Below are 20,467 nucleotides of genomic sequence, written 5' to 3'. Positions count from 1 at the left end.
GTAAAGTTAAGATAATCTGTTAACTGGTTCATTATATTATGTAGTTTAACTAACCCATCTACATCCCCTCTCCATAAAACAAAGACATCATCAACAAAACGTCGGTAGAAAACCACTTGTTCAAACTCATTAACTCTAAATAGCACTTCATGCTCCCATTGCGCCAAAAACATATTAGCGTAACTGTTGGCGCAGGGCGTACCCATTGCGACACCACCCTGTTGTTGGTAGAACATGTCCTGAAAAACGAAAATGTTATTCTCCAGAATCAACTCTGAAAAATGTGCCAACAGATCTATCTGTACTGGTGAATAATCACTATGTATTGAAAGATAATTGGTGATGTAAATGATCCCTAATTCGTTAGGTAAAACAGTAAATAACGATTGGATATCAAAAGTTACAAAAATTAGACCATCTATATCATCTAAACTACTCAAACAGAGATCTAACAAAAACTGCTTCGAATCTCTAAGTACTATATAATTGTTATTAAGAATAGGGCGTAAATGTTTCTCAACGTACACGGACATATGCTCAGTAATCCACCCCTGTCCAGACACAATGGGTCTCATCGGGGGATTCCTAATGTCTTTGTGTATTTTAGGGAGTCCTTGTATTACCAGAATCAAGGGAGTTCTAATTAAAAGGTAGTCATATAATTCCTGATCTATAACACCACCTTTGAACATATCCAATAAGGTGTCACTAACATATGAAATGGTTTCTTGGACTGTCCGTTCATTAACTACTTTGTAAAACTGGTCACTTAACAGGTCAATCATAGCAGCATGATAGTGGTCAGTGTCCATAATAACTATCTGGCCACCTTTATCAGCCGGCCTTATAGTTATGGATTGCAAAGCCTGTAACCATCGTAAGCTCTCTCTCTCTCTCTAGTACAGTCAAATTCCCCTTTCTTCTATAGGTTGTTTTACTAAAGTACTCATATAATTCATCCTCTGTCAACTTCAGATACGCATCAATCAGAGGGTGATGTGAGGGTATGAAACTACTCAAGTTCTTAAATCTTGGTGGCACAGGCAAAGGAAAAGGGATATCTACTCCTACACCTACTGTAGTGTTAACTGTCTTAACATTACTCTTAGGTCTAACGACACCATCATTGAGAAAGGATTGAAGAGGGGTCGGTCAATGAGCAGAGGCCGGCAGAAACGAAAACTATCGGAAGAGTTTGTGCCACATCAGACCATCAAAAAGATGTGGAGGAACAAACTGAGTTAGATTTTGATGGTTTGACTTCTATTGTTTCGGCACCTGTAGCTAGTGCTGATTCACTAGTTTGTAATATTTCTAGTCTTGTATTAACACAACATGATGAAAACTTGCTGAATAAAGGTCTTAATTTTATTCCAAGTGGTCGCAGTAATTTTGCTGACACAGTTGTAGATATGAGACTTTCCTGTCGTAATGTAATGCTTAAGTTAATTTTCCATGATAGTGTGAGTACTAATATTGATGGTATAGGTGGATCTGAGAGACCACCAAGATTTAAGAACTTGAGTAGTTTCATACCCTCACATCACCCTCTGATTGATGCGTATCTGAAGTTGACAGAGGATGAATTATATGAGTACTTTAGTAAAACAACCTACAGAAGAAAGGGGAATTTGACTGTACTAGAGAGAGGGAGCTTACGACGGTTACAGGCTTTGCAATCCATAACTATAAGGCTGGCTGATAAAGGTGGCCAGATAGTTATTATGGACACTGACCACTATCATGCTGCTATGACTTGACCTGTTAAGTGACCAGTTTTACAAAGTAGTTAATGAACGGACAGTCCAAGAAACCATTTCATATGTTAGTGACACCTTATTGGATATGTTCAAAGGTGGTGTTATAGATCAGGAATTATATGACTACCTTTTAATTAGAACTCCCTTGATTCCGGTAATACAAGGACTCCCTAAAATACACAAAGACATTAGGAATCCCCCGATGAGACCCATTGTGTCTGGACAGGGGTGGATTACTGAGCATATGTCCGTGTACGTTGAGAAACACTTACGCCCTATTCTTAACAATTATATAGTACTTAGAGATTCAAAGCAGTTTTTGTTAGATCTCTATGACTGTTTGAGTAGTTTAGATGATATAGATGGTCTAATTTTTGTAACTTTTGATATCCGATCGTTATTTACTGTTTTACCTAACGAATTAGGGATCATTTACATCACCAATTATCTTTTAATACATAGTGATTATTCACCAGTCCAGATAGATCTGTTGGCACATTTTTCATAGTTGATTCTGGAGAATAACATTTTCGTTTTTCAGGACATGTTCTACCAACAACAGGGTGGTGTCGCAATGGGTACGCCCTGCGCCAACAGTTACGCTAATATGTTTTTGGCGCAATGGGAGCATGAAGTGCTATTTAGAGTTAATGCGTTTGAACAAGTGGTTTTCTACCGACATTTTGTTGATGATGTCTGTTTTATGGAGAGGGGATGTAGATGGGTTAGTTAAACTACAGAATATAACGAACCAGTTAACAGATTATCTTAACTTTACTGTGAATTATTCTAGATCTAGGATTGAGTTCTTAGATTTGTTTGTTGAGAGGCTTGAATGTGGTTTGATTAATACAGGGGTGTATCGTAAACCTTGCCATCACAATTCATTGTTGATGCGCACTAGTATGCACCCACAACATATTTTTAAGAACATCATTAGAGGCCAGGGAATGAGAACCTCTAGGCTGAAAGCCACTGATACAGGCTTTATGACTGAAGTCGCGAATTTGAAACGGAGACTAGTGGAGCGTGGTTATAGTTCACATGAAGTTGAATCTAACCTCATGAATATTAGCAAACTTAGATCAAATAAAGCAGCCCCTTATTTTGGACCTAGGGCAACCACTGAGAAAGCCCTTTGTGATAGGGGTTCAGAGGTTAGGGTTTCTTTACCCTATACCACTGACTGCTCAGCTGTTGGGAACATTATCAACAAACATTGGTCTGTCCTTTGTACTGATAAAACCATCAGGAAGGTAGTAGGAACTAAGCCCCAATTCCTTTTTAGGAATAAACTCAATTTAAGAAGGATGCTTTGTTATTCTAAAAAGCAAGGGCATGATTACAACTCCACTTGTACCAGACCATGTGAGCACTGTAATTATTGTGATTTTATAGACACGAATATTTATTTTCTACATCCTGATTTGCGTACTACATTCAGTACCCAGGCAGGCGCTACTTGTAACACCTCCAATATTATATATATGGCAGTATGCCAGGTTTGTAGTGCGTTCTATGTTGGAAAAACGAAGTCAGTTTAAAGAAAGGATTCGTGAACATATTTATCATATAAGAAAGGAATCCTTGCATAATGCTCTAGCTAAGCATGTAGCTCAGGTTGGGAGTGACCACAATTTCCTATTTAGAGCCCTCGAGATTATTAAGCCTAACATTCGGGGGGGCGATATCAGGAACCACACTGAAAGTAGAGAGAGCAAATGGATCATCAGGTTGAGAGCAGATAGGGGGCTCTGGTCTTAATGAGAGAGCCTCTATTAAGCCAGTACTTAAAAAAACGTAGGAATATTAGATTTTAGTGCATAGATGTAGAGTTTTAATAACATATTCCTATGTGTGAGACACATTGAGAGGATTATACACATTTATTATATGTTTTTATTATTTTTCATATATTGTATTACGTACACATTTTTATAGATTTATTAATACCATTCATTGGTTTTATTTTTTGTTGTTGTTGTGTATTGGTTCTGTCTGTATATAAATATGCCATGCTTGTGCTGTATTTATTGTTATACTTTGTTATAATTATTAGGTTAATTAGGAATTACATATGATAGGTTAGCAGTGACTACCATTTATGTATATATAGGGTGTATGGGTACTGGTCTGTGTGATCTGATGAAGCTCATTGTATTGAGTGAAAGCGCTTATCTGACCTGCAGTGTTTAAGTTTTAATAAATGTTTTTGGATATATTTGTGCACTGCTTCGTTCCTGTTCCTGTTTATCCTTTACATTTTGTATTCCTCGTTTGGTTTGGAGTGTTTACCTGGACTACTGGCGAGATACTTTGGTTGACATACAAGATCATGTTTATTTCTCTACTGTAATCCCCTTCCTTAGAGGTTTCTCAAGGGTCAATAGTTCTACAACCACTGCCTCAAACATCACTTTTTGTCAGTACATTTTGAACTACTGTTTTTTATCAGTATTACATTGTTTTTTGACATTTATTTTGCACATGAATCTTCTCAAATCACCTCAATGAAATCCTACAAAGTATTTTTTGCAATCTTTCTAGAAAATGTTCATGTTGTGCTTGTGAAAGGTAGCTCTCTGGCCAGTGCACCTACATGGTAATCAAAAATAATAAACAGATATACAAATAAATATTAAGAGCACAAAGTCATCGGCAAGCTAACATTTAAGACGCTGAACTCCACTTAAAGGAAAACTTTGCTCACTACGAAGCTTTCAGAAACTCCATACAGAGAGAACACTGGAGAACAACAGGAGGTGACCAGGTTAGGCTAAAGGTATGTAAAATGTTAAGACGATGGTAGAACTGCAAAGTATAACGGTTTCCCCACACATCTGCTGGGTTAAACACTTCTGTACAGGCCGTAATAGTGCAGACATCTCCAATGAGTTAATGTGAGGGAAGGGACCTCAGAGAAGAGTGGGAGATCAGACAAACCTAGTTTTGTTCATGGCTTACCTGCTGCATTCCTGGATGATGAGGTGGGCTCTTGCCTAGCGCATGCCCTGGTTTGGTAGGAGACTGCTGCTGAGCCATGGTCTGCACCTGCAGCTGATTGGGGGGCTGCACAGGGGACTGGACAGTCTGCTGTTGCTGCTGCTGTTGAGGCTGCTGGGATTGTGACTGCTGCTGTTGCTGAGGTCCTTGATTCACAGCCCCTGGTCCTGAAGGTCTCTGCTGACTATACGGAATGTGAGATGGCTTCCCTGTCTGCACACTGTTCCCCGATTGAGGGTGAGCAGTAGCTGAAAGAAATGTCCCTGGTACAGACACCCCAGTGGGGAAAGTATAAGCAGAGCTCATGGAGAAAGCGACAGGTGGAGGTATGACATACGCAGGAGGTGGAAAACCTAAAAAACAAAAATCAAACTCCAGTTCATGTTGTATTTATGCACACAACACAAGAATACAATAAAATACAAATGCAGGAAAGGCTGACGAGCTTCAGCTTTTAAGGTCATTAACTGCTAAGAAGAACAGTGAAAAGTCTTACAATGACTACAAGCCATGCAAGATAGAATCAAACTTCATTGAAAGACACTTTCACCAAAGACCAGTAAACACTCCGTTCTGCAACGTTCATAAACTGCATTTCCTAGCATCACTCCTGAAACTTGTACAGCATTACTCACACGCTGTTCTGTGACTTCCATAAACTGCATTTCCTAGCATCTCCCCTGAACCTTGTACAGCATTTTTTTTTTCATTTTCCCCTTTTCAGTAGTTTGATCCCTGAATATGAAAAATGTTCTTTAAAGTGCTGTAAATTAAATTTCAAAAAGAAACTGGCCCTATAAAAAGGATACATATTGCAAGGATTCCTGCTTTAATAATAAATGTTTACTTTGTCTCATACTAGGATATATAAAATTGCAGGTCATTGCAATCCTTTATCCCATATAGCAGTACAAGCCAATCTACTCAGCCCGGTCACTCAATATAAAATATTTTTCAAAGATTACTGAACCTTTGAACCTTAGAAACTGGCTATTTTCTCAAAAATGTGGTTGTCTCAAAATTGGTCAGCATTTAGGGGGAATCTACAGTGTTTTGCCTCCTTCCCAAAAAGTGAAAATGTATAGGTACTGCTCTTTTTAATATAATGCGTTGGGGTCAACATTTTACATTTTCAAAGACTAAAGGATACTATCTACATGCTAAGACTTGAGCACACTACCAAACCTAAATTAATACTGGACTCAAGTTTATACACTAAAAGATGATAAAACCACAGGTCAGTCAGAAACAAAAATGAAAATTAGCTATGCACATGGGATTTTAATGAACACCAGAATAAAAATAAAGGAAAACTAAATCTGTTTGTTAAAAGTTGTTTTTGTTTCCAACTGACAGACACTGCTGCCTCAAACGAAATGTGCAGTTATCACCTTTAATCCTTTACCATTACATTCTAAGCTATCCTGTGTGCCACATTAATGGTGTAGCTGTAACAGTTCCCCTTTTGTTTTTTATAATTTTAAAAACATACAGAGAAAAAGTACTTAAACAATACACTAAAGCTTAAGGTTCATAGGTGTGTACTACGCTAATGGCCCTGGAGCCTTTACAAGTCTAACCCAGAGAAGTGCCCTGGCATTGTGCCGCCCGATGTTAGTTCCAAGTTCCTCTATCAAGCAGAGCCACTGGAGTGATCCCTGGGGTGAACTTTTTATTACCCATCCACTCAAGATTTCTCTTGAAGAGGGACAGCAAGGTGCTCTGCTTGACATGTATGGGAAGTCTATTCCAGAGCATGGGCAGTCTCTGGGTGAGGAACCTGTCTCTCCAGCATGTTCTGTTGATTGTGGTAATGAGGTTGAGGTCTCTGGAGCATGTGGTGCAGAGGGATTGGGATTTCTTTAGATGTAGCATTTCTAACAGAGCTGGGACAGACATGGCTTTGTTAAGTCAAGCAGAGATTGCCTCTAAGTAGACGATATGAGACAGAGAATAGTTGGAGTCTTCTGAGTCTATCTGTGTAGGACATGTGTTTAATGCCTATGATCCTCTTCATGGGGTACTTCTGTGGCCTCTCCAGCTGTTGCAGGTGTCTAGTGAGGTACATGCCAAATGGGGCAATGTACTCAATGATTGGTCTAATGAGGGAAGAGTAGAGAGAGACTATGACCTCTTTCTTCCTGGATTCAAAACCCTTGGTAATTAGATGTGCCACATAGGACTTTCTGACCACAGTGGCAATGTGGTGGTCGAAGGAGAGGTTGCTATCAACCTACATCCCCAGATCTCTTACAATGCCTCCAGTGTTCAGTGGACTCCCATCTATGTGGTAATTAGTGGGAACTGAGTTTTTATCAAAGGGGATGACAACGCATTTTTTTGGTGTTAAGCTTAAGGCAATGGTTTCAACACCAGTCATTGGTCTCAGTGAGGCCTTTCTGTAGGATGTCTGCATCACTTGGGGAGTTAATAATGGTTCCAAACTTGCAGTCGTCTGCGAACTTGGTCTGCCAGGGTTCCTCCGTGTTGGCCTGGATATCTGAGAAGTAGATGCTGAACAGGAGATGACCCAGGACTGATCCCTGTGGGACTCCACACGTGACTGGTTGGCAGTCTGACTTGGAGTTCACTGAGCCAATTTGCAACCTACCTAGTGATATATGGGTTGATGCCTAGTTTGGTGAGTTTATTAATAATTCTCGAGTGAGGAATGGTATCAAAGGCCTTGGCCAGATCGAGGTAGGCTGTATGCACTGCCTTACCTTCATCCACAGCCCTGGTGACGGACTCAAATAAGTCACCAGTTTGGGCAGGCATGATCTCCCTTTCACAAAGCCACATTGTGTGGGGTCTAGAGTTTGGAGATTTCCTATATCTTTGTTAATCAGGCCCATGATGATGTGCTCCATAGCTTTACATATCAGGCTCGTCAGGCTAATGGGCGATAATTCCCAGGGTCTGTATTCACTCCTCTTTTATGGAGAGGGATGACACTAACAGTGTGCCAATCAGTACGGACAAAGCCTGAGTTGAGGTTGTGACTGAACAGGGCACAAAGATGTGGTGCCAGTTCGCTTTGTAGTTCATGTAGAACACAGTCAGGGATATTATTGGGTCCCATGGAAGCTGTATTCTTGGCCTTGGACAATGCAACTTTAACTTGTGCTGCAGTAATACTGGGTGACTGGCATTCTTCTGGTATTGTGACTGGTCCTTTAGAGAGGGAGAGAGAGGGGTAAAGTTGGCACTGAATCTGTTGGCCAGTATGCTGGCAATATCTGTTGGCTCAGTATAGAAGGTACCATTGTGCAGTAACTCAGACCAAATCTGGGTAATGCTGTGAAGGTTCTTGATATAACTACAGAAGGCTTTGTGATTGTTTTTACTGTCTGCCGCAATTTTGCCTTCATAGCTGGCTTTGGAGGAGTTGATGAGAGATCTCAACTTTTTGTGAGGCTAATAAGGGAGTTTTTCCAGTCTTGGGATGTCACCTTTTTCAGCAACAGTTTCTTCCTTCTGTTGTACAGTTTATTAATGGCAGGGGACCACCAGATTGGCTTCCATTTTTTGGAGGAGCACGTCTTGGTTCTGTTGGGTATGGCTAGTTCTATGTATTTATGTGCATGTTCATACAGTGCTCTGGTGTATGATTTGGCAGTCATGCAGCTATTTTCCATTGGCATGGGTGCCATGAAGTTAGCCACCTGTTTTTAGGAGGCCAAAGTCAGCTTTGGAAAAGTTTTTCAAGGTGGTTACCTTTGGAGGGGGTGAGTGAGATATGGATTTCCACGGTGATTCTATGGTCGGATCTGACCAGGGAGGGACTGACTACTGGTGTAGAGCAACAGTTGCCCATGTTAGTAATAACCAGGTCAAGGATGTTGCTTCTAGTGGGAGTCAGAATAAGCTGGTCCAGGGCATTGGAATTTATGAATTCCAGGAAGCATTGGGCCAGTATATTGGTCCTTGAGTAGTTTTCCTAGTTGATGGAGAAGTAGTTGAGGTCTCCTAGTATGAGTGTGTTGGGTTGGACCTTGATAAATTCCAGGGTGCTTAGGAACATGGAGTGAGAGTCTAGGTACATGGTTAGGGACCTATCGCAGGCTATGACCTGGATCACCTTACTCAGTGTCAGTTGTACCTGAAGTATTTCAGATGCGTTATACTGGGCTACTAGTCTAGGGGTGTAAAACTTCCAGGGTGCTTAGGAACGTGGAGTGAGTCTAGGGACATGGTTGGGGACCTATAGCAGGCTATGACCTGGATCGCTGTCTTACCCAATGTTAGCTGTACCTGAAGTATTTCAGATGCATTATGCTGGGCTACTAGTCTGGGGGTGTGCATATCCTTTATGAATATGTAGACACCACTGCCTTTGGGGTTTTGGTCCATGTTGTGGGGCTGAAAGGTGTGGAATGAGTTACAGCCTGGTAGCGCAGGGGTGCTTTCTGCCACTTTAAACTAGGTCTCCATTACAGCACAAATGTCAATGTTCTCCATTTTGAGGAGTGCCTCGAGCGAGTGCATCTTGAGATTTAGGCTTCTAGCGTTGAGCAGCATGACCTACAGACTGCATTTATTTACAGCCATTATGGTGGTAATTTGGTCTTTGGTACACCACCTAAAAAAGGCACTATAGGGGTAGCAAGAGCCTTAGCCAGTACACGGGAACCCAAGGGTGACAGATGCAGGCCATCTCTGGTAAAGCATTGAGGTCCGTCAATCATGTCATCCCAAGCAGACAGATACTGGATCCCCTTAGAATGACATCAGAAACCTAGACAATTGCTGGAGTCAATCATTTTTTCGTTTGTATTGCAGTATCATTCTGGGTAACAGTAGGATACTGCTCTTGGCTAGGATCATACCTGCCTGGGCCACATAATCAGAGATCTCCACCATGTCTCTTTTCATGTAGTCAAGGGAGGAGCATCTCAGGTCATTCATACCCACACGGACAATGACAGAGTCATACTTGTACTTGTTGTGGAGTGACCCGAGTGCGTGTGTTGTGTGTCGGATTCTGGCACCTGATATGCAGTTGACTGTTACCTTCTCCTTATTCAAGCTAGTGAGTGGGACATCTGTGTGCCTCACTATGGAGTCACCTATTATTAGTGTATTGGGCAAGGTGTTTAGCCTTAAGGGCATAGGTTGGGGGAGGTACACTGTGGAGGTGAGGCATGTGTCCTGTGATTTGTGCTGTGTTGTGGTTTGGTGGTCGAGTGTATTTCTGTCTTGGAGGTCTCTGCTGTTTGGGTAAATTTCTACTGAAAACCTCTGCGAAGGTGGGTATGTGGTTTGTGTTTTTATGTGAGAGCTGTGACGGTGAGTGTTCTGGAGGACTGTGTGTTCCATGTGATGTGTGGTGCAGGTGTCGACCCTCTCCTCTTGACCAGCTAAGTCCAGTCTTGGCTGGAGTGTGCACAGCTTCCAATCTGGTGACATAAGTGCATCTCTCACAGGTCTGAGTGTTGAGAGGTAAGAGGAGAGTGTTGTATGTGTACGAGGCAGTTGTTACACTGCCTCAGAATGCCCAAGTGCACCAGGTTAATAGAAGAAAGCACAGGGAATTGCCCTTTAATCATGCCAGGAGGTGTGGTCGTAACTATTAAGTACTTAAGCTATTTCCGTGAAGAATGGCTAGTGCTGATGGCACTTAGGTGTGCTACAATAATTGCTACAAAAACCTGTTGAAGTGAAAAACGATTAAACTATTTGAAGTACAAGAGAAAAACAACTAGCAAGATCTTCGGGAAAAACTGAACAGCAGACTTTCTGTCATCAGTAATAGTCTACCTCAGCTCGGTGCCACTGTGCAGAGCTTAATCAAGTGCAAACTCGTGCAAATGCGGGCTTTTAAACCAGAAAGTGGAAAGGGATGGAAAAACTGCCCAAACTGCCAACAAACTACAATTTCTGGACAAGAAACCACTCCTCTTGTGATAGATAGGCTACCTAGTGCTTACCACTCCAACTGATAAGCTAGAAGGCTTCCCTCCAACACAGAAAAACTTGGGGGGAGGGGGGCTCTGAAGCTTACAAACAGTCCTGGATACAGCAAATCTGTATCTGGACTAGACTTCACCTAATTGGCTGTTTTGGGCTAATTTCTATCCCTTTCAACTTTCAGAGTTAAAAACCTGTGTTTGATAGGGTTTGTGCTTGTTTTAGCTCAGCGGATCCTGTTTGGTTGTCCTGCAGACTACTACAGCACCAGAAATGAGGATGAGAGCCTTTTTGCTGATCCTAAGCATCTTAGTGGCTTTTTCTTTACTCTTTTTGCTTATCGCACTTTAAAAGCCATTATTACTGTGATTCTGTTATTTCCGCTGCATTTTACTGTTAAATCATTTTACTGTGTGTGCACTTTGAGTTTCAACTTAAAGTTAATAATGTAAACTAGGCTTAAAAACCTCAGCTTTGGCCGGCTAACAACTTGGTTATATTCAACTGGACGTATAAGAGAATTTAAGTACCTTTATCTGCACTTTTAAAAAAAAAATACAGTATTTAATTTGATTTAAACTGTGTTGAAGGAATATTAACTGAACTGGCAGTTCTTCTGCTCTTCTGCTCTTTAGTAACTTGAACAGAAGCTAGTGTTTGCTGAATTTTGTTATTTGCTAGTAATTACAGGTGTGGGGGTAGCCACATTCTTTGATTTCCTGTCCTTGCCTAGTTAAGTGGTGCATTGTGAAGTATTTTCTGCTTAAAAACCTCAGCTTTGGCCGGCTAACAACATGGTTATATTCAACTGGACGTATAAGAGAATTTAAGTACCTTTATCTGCACTTTAAAAAAAAAAAAAAAATACGGTATTTAATTTGATTTAAACTGTGTTGAAGGAATATTAACTGAACTTGCAGTTTTTCTGCTCTTCAGTTATAGTGGCCTTGAAACTGCCCGCCCCGCAGCCTGCCTCTGGGCTCATCTCATTTGCTCACTCAACTGAGTGCAGTGAGATCATATTCTGATTTCAGGCAGTCCTACTGTGTACAAAGAGAGCATCTGGGAAACAGACAAAAAAAAAAAATTAAGCTCATTTCCTGCCTTTCCTGTTAAGTGGTATAGACTATTTGTAGGCTTCTGAGCCCCCAAGCCCTTCTGTGTTTGAGGGAAGCCTTCTAGCTTGTTTTTTTTTTTTCTTATAACTAGCCAGTTTTCTAGTTTCAGCTCTCAAATCGTTTTTTTTTTATCTCAGCACTTGTTCAGATAAAAAAAAAAAATTCATCTGCTTTTATTGTACTTGTGTTTCTACCTACTTCATTTTACTTTTGCATCATCTTAAAAATACTCAATTGTATTTATTACTGCTTGGTGTAACTCATTCTAAGCCTTTTGGTTTAAACACTTGGGCTTCGGACCAGTTGTTTTGCACTGAGAGGGTTTGTGGTCTGCACTGTTGGGGCAGAACAGGTAGCTTACATCCTTCTAGGTTGGGAACTGCTGATTGAGGGCTCAGTGTCTGTTATTCTAAAAGTGTATTAATTCTGGTTTAAGCACTTGGGCTTTCAGGCCAGTTATTTTACATTAAGAGGGTTCGTGGTCTGCACTCTTGTGGGAGGAGAGGCTGGACTCTGCCCTTCTGAGCTGGGAATTTCTGGTTAAAGGCTTATAGTGCATGCATATCTGAACTGCTTCTTACTGAAGTTGGTGCGCCTTGTTTGCTGTGGCATAGACTGGATTCGGGCCTGCTGGATCTAGCGTTGTTTGTGTAACTTGAGCACTAATCCAGACATTCTCTAAAGTATTCAATTGTATTTATTACTGCTTGGTTGTAACTTGATTAAAGTGTAGCTATCATTCTAAGTCTTTTGGATTAAGCACTTGGGCTTCAGACCAGTTGTTTTACATTAAGAAGGTTTGTGGCAAGCACTGTGGTGGCAGGACAGGTAGCTTTCATCCTTCTAAGTTGGGAACTGCTGATTGAGAGCCCAGTGTCCAAGTGTATTAGTTCTGGTTTAGGCACTTGGGCTTCAGGCCAGTTATTTTACATTAAGAAGGTTTGTGGTCTGCACTCTTGTGGGAGAAGAGGCTGGACTCTGCCCTTCGGAGCTGGGAATTTCTGGTTAAAGGTTTATAGTGCCTGAATATTTGAACTGTATCTTACTGAAATTGGTACACCTTGTTTGCTCTAGCATAGACTAGATCCAGGCCTGCTGAATCTAGCTTTGTTTATATGCTTGTTGTTTGTTTGCTTGTTATTTCCCTGGAAGCTAATTCCACCTAATACGCGGCTTCCCATGTGGATCACTAGTGATATCTGCATTGCTTACTGTACTTATTTCCTTGTTTCACTTGAAAGAAAGTTACTGTTTGTCGTTTTTGCATTTAGTTACTTGTAACACATTGCACTCAAGTTACCTGGCACTTGCTCACTAAAGCAATTATATAAGTCAGCACTAAAAATTAAAAGCACTACACCCTCACTCCCCACTGGCCCTTGTTTTCAATTATTAAGGAATTCCCAATATTATTCTAGCATGTCCAAAGGTCAGTTGTCAATCTCCTCTCCGGTCCAGCTGGTGAATCTGGGAATCTTGAGGCAATGTTATAACTGCCTCATGTACACAGACAACCCTCTCCTCCTCCCACATAACACAAATACTTGCGAGATGCAGCTATTTAGCCAAACTGGAGGCTGAGCTCTCTCAACTCAGGACTGGCAAGACCAGACAGGAGGAGAAGGCAACTACACACACCACAAAACCAGCCTCACATAATGCTACCACACCACTGAATCAAACACATAAACACACAAAGACATACTCAGAGGCTCTGAGTAAAAATTTACCTAAACAGCAGAGGCCTCCAAAGCAGACACCCAAACAACTGCTACCTCAAGACACCCCACAAGCAACACATAAACCACAAACGCAGTGTGCAAAGCAGTCACAGCCCTTAAGGCCAAATACAACACCAAACATACTTGTCATAGGTGACTCCACAGTCAGACACACTGACGTCCCACTCACCAGGCTGAACAAGGAGAGGGTCACAGTAAGCTGCCTATCGGGCGCTAGAATCCGCCACATAACACAAGCACTCGGGTCACTCCACGGCAAGTACAAATATGACAGTCATTGTCCATGCTGGTGTGAACGACCTGAGACGTACCTCCCTGGACTACATGAAAAGAGACATAGAGGAGCTCTCCGATTATGTAGCCCAGGCAGGTATGACCCTAACCCTGAGCAGTATCCTTCCTTCACCAAGAATGATGCCACAATATAGAGACAAGATGATCAGCTTTAACAATTGGCTTAATGTCTGGTGTCATTCAAAGGGGATCCAGTGTCTGCCTGGGATGACATGCTTGACAAGCCACGCTGCTTCGCAAGGGACGGCTTGCACCTGTCACCCCTGGGATTCCGAATATTGGCTAAGGCTCTTGCCACCCCCATAGTGCCTTTTTTAGGCAAGGCTCAAATTCTAAGCCTACCACCCTAGAAAACAAAAATGGGAAGAAACTGAGGGTAATGCTGCTCAATGCCAGAAGTCTAAATCTCAAAATGCACGCACTCGAGGCCCTTCTCAGTATGGAGAACATCAATGTCTGTGCTGTAACTGAAACCTGGTTCAAGGCTCCTGAGAGCACCCCGGCACTATTAGGTTTTACCTCATATCATGCGTTCTGGCCCCAAAACCCGGACCACACCACAAAAGGAGGGGGTGTATCCATATTCATAAAGGATACCCACACCTCCAGGTTGGTGGCAACGCATCTAAGCTTCGGAAACCATCCAGGTGCAACTAACCATAGGCAAAACTACTCTACAAATTGTAGCATGCTACAGGCCACCCTCTCAAACTCAGGAACCCCACACAGCCTTCCTGAAGACACTGGAGGGTATAAATGTATCTCCAAACACCATCATATTGGGTGACTTCAACTACCCGAATATAGACTGGGAACATTACTCAAGCCCTAACTTTCTAGCCCAACGGTTCCTGGAGTTCATAAATTCAAATGTCATGGAACAGCTAGTCACTGTTCCCACGAGAGGAGAAAATATACTAGATCTCATTATCACAAACATGGGGACAAAATGCTCCACATTGGTGAGATCTGATCATAAACTAATCTCACTGGAAATCCACATCCCGCCCCCACCCCAAACAAAAAAGACCACAGTGAAGAACTTCTCTAAAGCAAACTTCACACTACTCAAGACTGGTGTGGTATCCTTCAAGGCCCCTGAGACAGTGGAAACCACAACCCAAGCTGCGGAAGCCCTTACAAATGCCTTCTATGAACACCTCCAGGACTGCGTGGATCAGGCAATCCCAAATAAAACCAAGACTCTTTCCACAAAGGGAAAATGTCCAGTCTGGTGGACCCCAGCCACTAAAACTTTACAATAAGAGGAGAAAGCTATTACATGATAGAGCAAAATCCATAAAAGGGAAGTCACCCCTGATCATTATTAGTAAAAAAATACGAGCACTCATAAAATCAACTAAGGCCAATTTTGAGAGAAAAATTGCCATGGATTCAAAGGACAATCATAAGGCCTTTTTCAGCTATGTTAGGAACCTGGGTGGAAACTCCCAGATATGCTCAGAATTAGTCCAAAATGATACAAAAATCACTGAACCCACAGACATTGCCAACATAATGGCAGACAGGTTCAGTGCAAACTTCACCCCCCTCTCCCCCCCTAAAGGAGAGCTAACTATCCCAGCGGAGTGTAGCCTCCCAGACATCTCAAATGCGCAGGTGAAAGCTGCTCTCTCTAAAGCTAAAAACACAGCATCAATGGGACCGGATGGTGTCCCCGGCTGTGTGCTACACGAGCTAAATGAGGAATTAAACCCGCACATAAGGCAGCTGTTTAATCTCAGCCTTACCACAGGATACGTGCCCAAGGAGTGGCGTACGGCATCTGTGGTCCCACTCCACAAAGGCAGTGCCTCTACGGACCCTGGTAATTACCGCCCCATAAGCTTAACAAGTCTAGTCTGCAAAGCTATGGAGAGGATCATAATGGAGCTCATAAACAAAGATATAGGGGACTTGCAGACATTGGACCCGTCCCAGTTTGGCTTCGTCAAGGGAAGATCATGCCTTTTGAACTTGGTTGACTTCTTCGAAACAGTCACCAAAGCCATTGATGAGGGAAAGGCAGTCCATACAGCCTACCTTGACCTTGCAAAGGCTTTCGACACAATACCCCACTCGGGTATTGTAGAAAAACTTACCAGCTTAAATGTAAACCCATATGTCACAAGATGGGTTGCAAACTGGCTTAAGGACAGAACCCACAGGGTTAGAGTTGCTGGCGCTATGTCAGACTCCAAGCCGGTCACAAGTGGTGTCCCACAGGGCTCGGTTCTTGGCCCCCTATTGTTCGGCATCTACTTCTCAGAAGTACAGGCCAACATGGGAGGACTTTGGCTGACAAAGTTTGCAGACGACTGCAAACTGGGAGCCATAGTGGAAAGTGCATCGGACACGGATATCCTTCAGAAGGGACTCACGGAAACAGATAGCTGGTGCCAGAGCCATGGCCTGAAGTTAAATGCCAAAAAATGTATAGTCATACCCTTTGGGAAAAACAAGGTAACCCCAAGCTACCATATAGGTGGCAATCCACTAAGCACAGAAGAGGTTATCAGGGACCTGGGGATCCAGGTTGACAGTGGCCTTTCTTTTGATACTCACGTTGCTAAAGTGGTTAGAAAGACCTTCTACATTGCCCACCTGATCATGAAGGGATTCACATCCAGACCTAGTGAGGTCATTGTTCCCCTGTACTCTTCACTTATCAGACCAATGATCGAGTACAATGCCCCATTCGGGATGTATCTCGCCCGACATCTGCAGCAATTGGAGAGACCCCAAAAGTTTCTCACCAAAAGGATAAAGGGACTCCAAAATATGTCATATGCTGCCAGATTGAAGAAACTCCAGCTCTATTCAGTCGCATACCGTCTGCTCAGAGGTGACATGTGCCTGACATACAAGGCCATGTCCAACCCAGAATTAATGGACATGCTCCACCTCAAAAAATCCAAATCCACCAAAACCACTACAGCAAGTGACTTAAACCTTAGCACGGATATAAATAGGACGTGCTGGAGGGATAGATTTATCACTCAGAGACTCCCTATGCTGTGGAATAGAGTCCCAGTCCATGTGAGGCAGAGCACCTCGCTGGCTCTGTTCAAGAGAAATCTTGACCTGTGGATGGGAGATCGTAGGTTTACCCCGGGAATCATCTCTGTGTCACTGCTGGACAGAGGCACAACAAACTAATGGGGACAGTATTTTTTCATACAAGGGGTGGCGTAAGCCACAAAAATTCGGGCTAGGCTTATAAATGCCTTGGGGCAGATAGCCTAGTATAAACCTATGAACTACTGTAGGCATCACACTCAAGTGCGACAGCCTTTTCTGTGCAGATTTACTGTTTAAATTGCTTTTTTCTGCTTAATTTTTCAACCCCCCCATAAAATATCTGTACTGCTCGTTTCCCACCCTTTCCTATACTAGAATAGTACAGATCCCAGATTTGCTGGTTTCAGGACTTTAGTTTGTGTTTGAGTTGTTCAGACCTTGTTGTGGTAGTGGGAAGTCATTCTGCTTATCAGTAAGAGTGATAGGCATTGAGCAGCCTATCTATCGCAAGAGGAGTGATTTCCAGCTCTGAAATAAACCTTATTGGCCATTCTGGGCTCATTTCTATCCCTTTCAACTCCGAGTTAAAAAGCCATGTTTGTGTGACTTTGTGCATTGTGCAGTGCCGCTTGGCAAGGGTTAAACTATTCCCTGTGCCATGGAGTCTGCTCTTCAGTTTCACCCTTAGAACTAGACAGTTTTAGCACTTGAATTTTCTTCTTCTTCGTGGTCAGCACTTGCTCAGAACTTGTAAGCACTAAATAAGCTACAAATTAGTACAGCACTCAACCTTCCTCATTACCTAGAGGAAAACTGTACTCATCTTACTCACTTGCTTAGAGGAAAACAGCTCTTGTACTTACTTTTCTCACTTGCCTAGAGGAAAATAGTTTTTATTCAGGCATGTCCAAGGGACAGCTTGCAGCATTCTCTCTTGTCTACCTGATGAATCTGGGCATCTTGGGGCATTGTAGCAATTGCTTCATGTACACAGACAACCCTCTCCTCCTATCACCAACACTACAACCTGTGAGAGATGAACTTATCTACCAAACTGGAGGCAAAACTCTCTCCAACCAAGACTGAACTTGACAGTCAAGAGGAGAAGGTAAACACTTGCACCACACAGTCCCACTAAACATACACCACCAAAATCCACACAAAAACATTCACGGAGGCTCTCAATAATAATCTGCCGAAGCAAAAGAGACCTCCAAAGTAGAAACGCAAGCAACCTCCACCCTCCAACACAACCCAAATGACACATAGCCCACAGACTCAGTGTGCCACTAAATCACAGCCCATAAGACAAAACAACATATCCAACACACTAGTCATAGGTGACTCTATAGTCAGGCACACTGATGTCCTACTCACCAGGCTAAAGAAGGAGAAGGTTACTGTCAGCTGTCTGTCGGGTGCCAGGATCTGCCACATAACCTACGCACTCAGGTCACTCCACAACAAGTACAAATATGACTGCCATTGTCCATGTTGCTGTGAACGACCTGAGACGTACCTCCCTGGACTACATGAAGAGATATGGAAGAGCTTTCCGATCTTGTAGCTCAGACGGGTATGACCCTAGCCCTGAATAGCATCCTGCCATTGTCCAGAATGACACTGCAGTACAATGACAAAATGATTGACTTCAACAATTGGCTAAGCTTCTGGTGTCATTTCTAAGGGGATCCAGTATCTGTCTGTCTGGGACGACATGGTCGACAGACCACGATGCTTTGCCAGAGATGGCCTGCACCTGTCGCCCCTGGGATTCCGGATACTGTCCAACTCTCTTGCCGCCCCTACAGTGCCTTTTTTAGGCAAGGTTCAAATGACAAATTCACCACCGTAACAAGTACAGGCAAGCAAAAACTGAGGGTAATGCTGCTCAATGCTAGAAGTCTAAACCTCAAAATGCACTCACTCGAGGCATTCCTTAAAATGGAGAACACAGATATCTATGCAGTGACTCAGACCTGGTTTAAGGCTGTAGAGAGCATCCCTGCATTACCAGGCTATAACACATACTACACATTTCTAACCTGGACCGGAACACCAAAGATGGAGGTGTGTCCATGTTCATTAAGGATATCCACACCTCCGGGCTAGTTGGCCAACATAATGCATCAGAGATTATCCAGGTGCAACTAACTCTGGGCAAAACTGCAATCCAAAATTATAGCTTGCTACAGATCCCCCACCATGCTCCAGGATTACCACTCCTCTTTTTTTGATATACTAGAAAATATTAGGGTTCAACCAAACAACCTAATAATGGGCAATCTCAACTACCCCACCATTAATTGGGAAAACTACTCATGTACCACCTCCTTCACTCAAAGCTTTCTGGAATTCATAAATTCCAATGCCTTGGCTCAGCTTCTACACATCCCCACCAGGGGCAACAATACACTAGACCTAGTCATTACCAACATGAGTGACCGGTGTTCCACACCTGAAGTGAGCTCCTTTGTTGGTCAGATCCGACCACAAGCTAATCACCATAGATATATCCACATCCCGCCCCCACCCCCCATAAAGGAAACCACTGTAAAAAATTTCTCCAAAGTCAACTTCATGCTTCTCAACACAGAAGTGGAGAACTTCATGACACCCATGCTGATGGACAATACAGCTATGACTGCTGAATCCTACACAAATGGACTCTATAAGCACTTGCATGAGTGCATGGATCGTGCTATCCCTAACAGAACCAAGATGCTATCCTCCAAAAAAGGAAGCCAATCTGGTGGTCCCTTACCATAAACAAACTCTATGGTAGAAGGAAGAAACTGTTGCAAGAGAGAGTAAAATCCCATGAGTGGAGGAGCTCCCTGGTCAGCCTCAGTAAGAAGCGGAGGTTCCTCAAAATCCTCGAAAGCTAGCTACGAAAACAAAATCATCACTGATTCTAAAGACAACCACAAAAGCATTCTATTGCTATGTCAAGAACCTCAATGGCAACACCCAGATCTGCTCTGAGTTGCAGCACAATGGCACGAATTTACAGAACCAACTGATATTGCCAACATCCTGGAAGATAGGTTCAGTGCTAACTTTACCCCCCTCTCACCCCCTAAAGGGCCCATATCTACACCGGAAGAATGCAGAGTCACTGTAATCACAACTACGCATGTAAAAACTGCACTCTCTAAAGCCAAGAACACAGCATCCATGGGACCAGACAAAACCCCAGGCTGCGTTTTACACAAACTTCAGAACGAACTGGCTCCCCACTTAAGCACAATCATAGCCTCACATCAGGCTTTGTGCCCACTGAATGGCGCACAGCAACAGTTATCCCACTCCACAAAGGGGGAGCCACCACAGACCCTGGGAACTATCGCCCTATTAGTCTAACGAGCCTGGTCTGCAAGGCCATGAAACGTATCATGGAACTCAAAGACATTGGTAACCTCCAAACTCTGGACACCACCCAGTTCAGATTTGTGAAAGGCAGATCATGCCTCCTGAACCTGATTTGACTTCTTTGAGGCAGGCATCAAAGCTGCGGACGAGGGTAATGTTTTTCACACAGCCTATCTTGACCTCCCCAAGGCCATCGACAGCATTCCCCATTCTGGAATTATAGACAAACTCACTAACGTAGGTATAA

At 42.9% G+C, this 20,467-nt stretch overlaps 1 protein-coding gene across 3 annotated transcripts in view; it reads right to left on the bottom strand.

Annotated features, from left to right (window-relative positions):
- SMG7 (SMG7 nonsense mediated mRNA decay factor) overlaps positions 1 to 20,467 on the bottom strand; it is a 988,399-nt gene that overhangs the window by 456,011 nt on the left and 511,921 nt on the right. For all 3 annotated transcript variants that reach the window (XM_044085293.1, XM_044085292.1, XM_044085294.1), the window contains exon 16: positions 4,725 to 5,116. In XM_044085293.1, the coding sequence (XP_043941228.1) occupies positions 4,725 to 5,116 (392 nt within the window). The remainder of the gene's footprint in view (positions 1 to 4,724; positions 5,117 to 20,467) is intronic.

Source organism: Protopterus annectens, chromosome 10.part0 (assembly GCF_019279795.1).
Source record: "Protopterus annectens isolate FY-2018-M chromosome 10.part0, PAN1.0, whole genome shotgun sequence".
NCBI lineage: Eukaryota > Metazoa > Chordata > Ceratodontiformes > Protopteridae > Protopterus > Protopterus annectens.
This window is presented reverse-complemented; position numbering and strand designations above follow the sequence as displayed.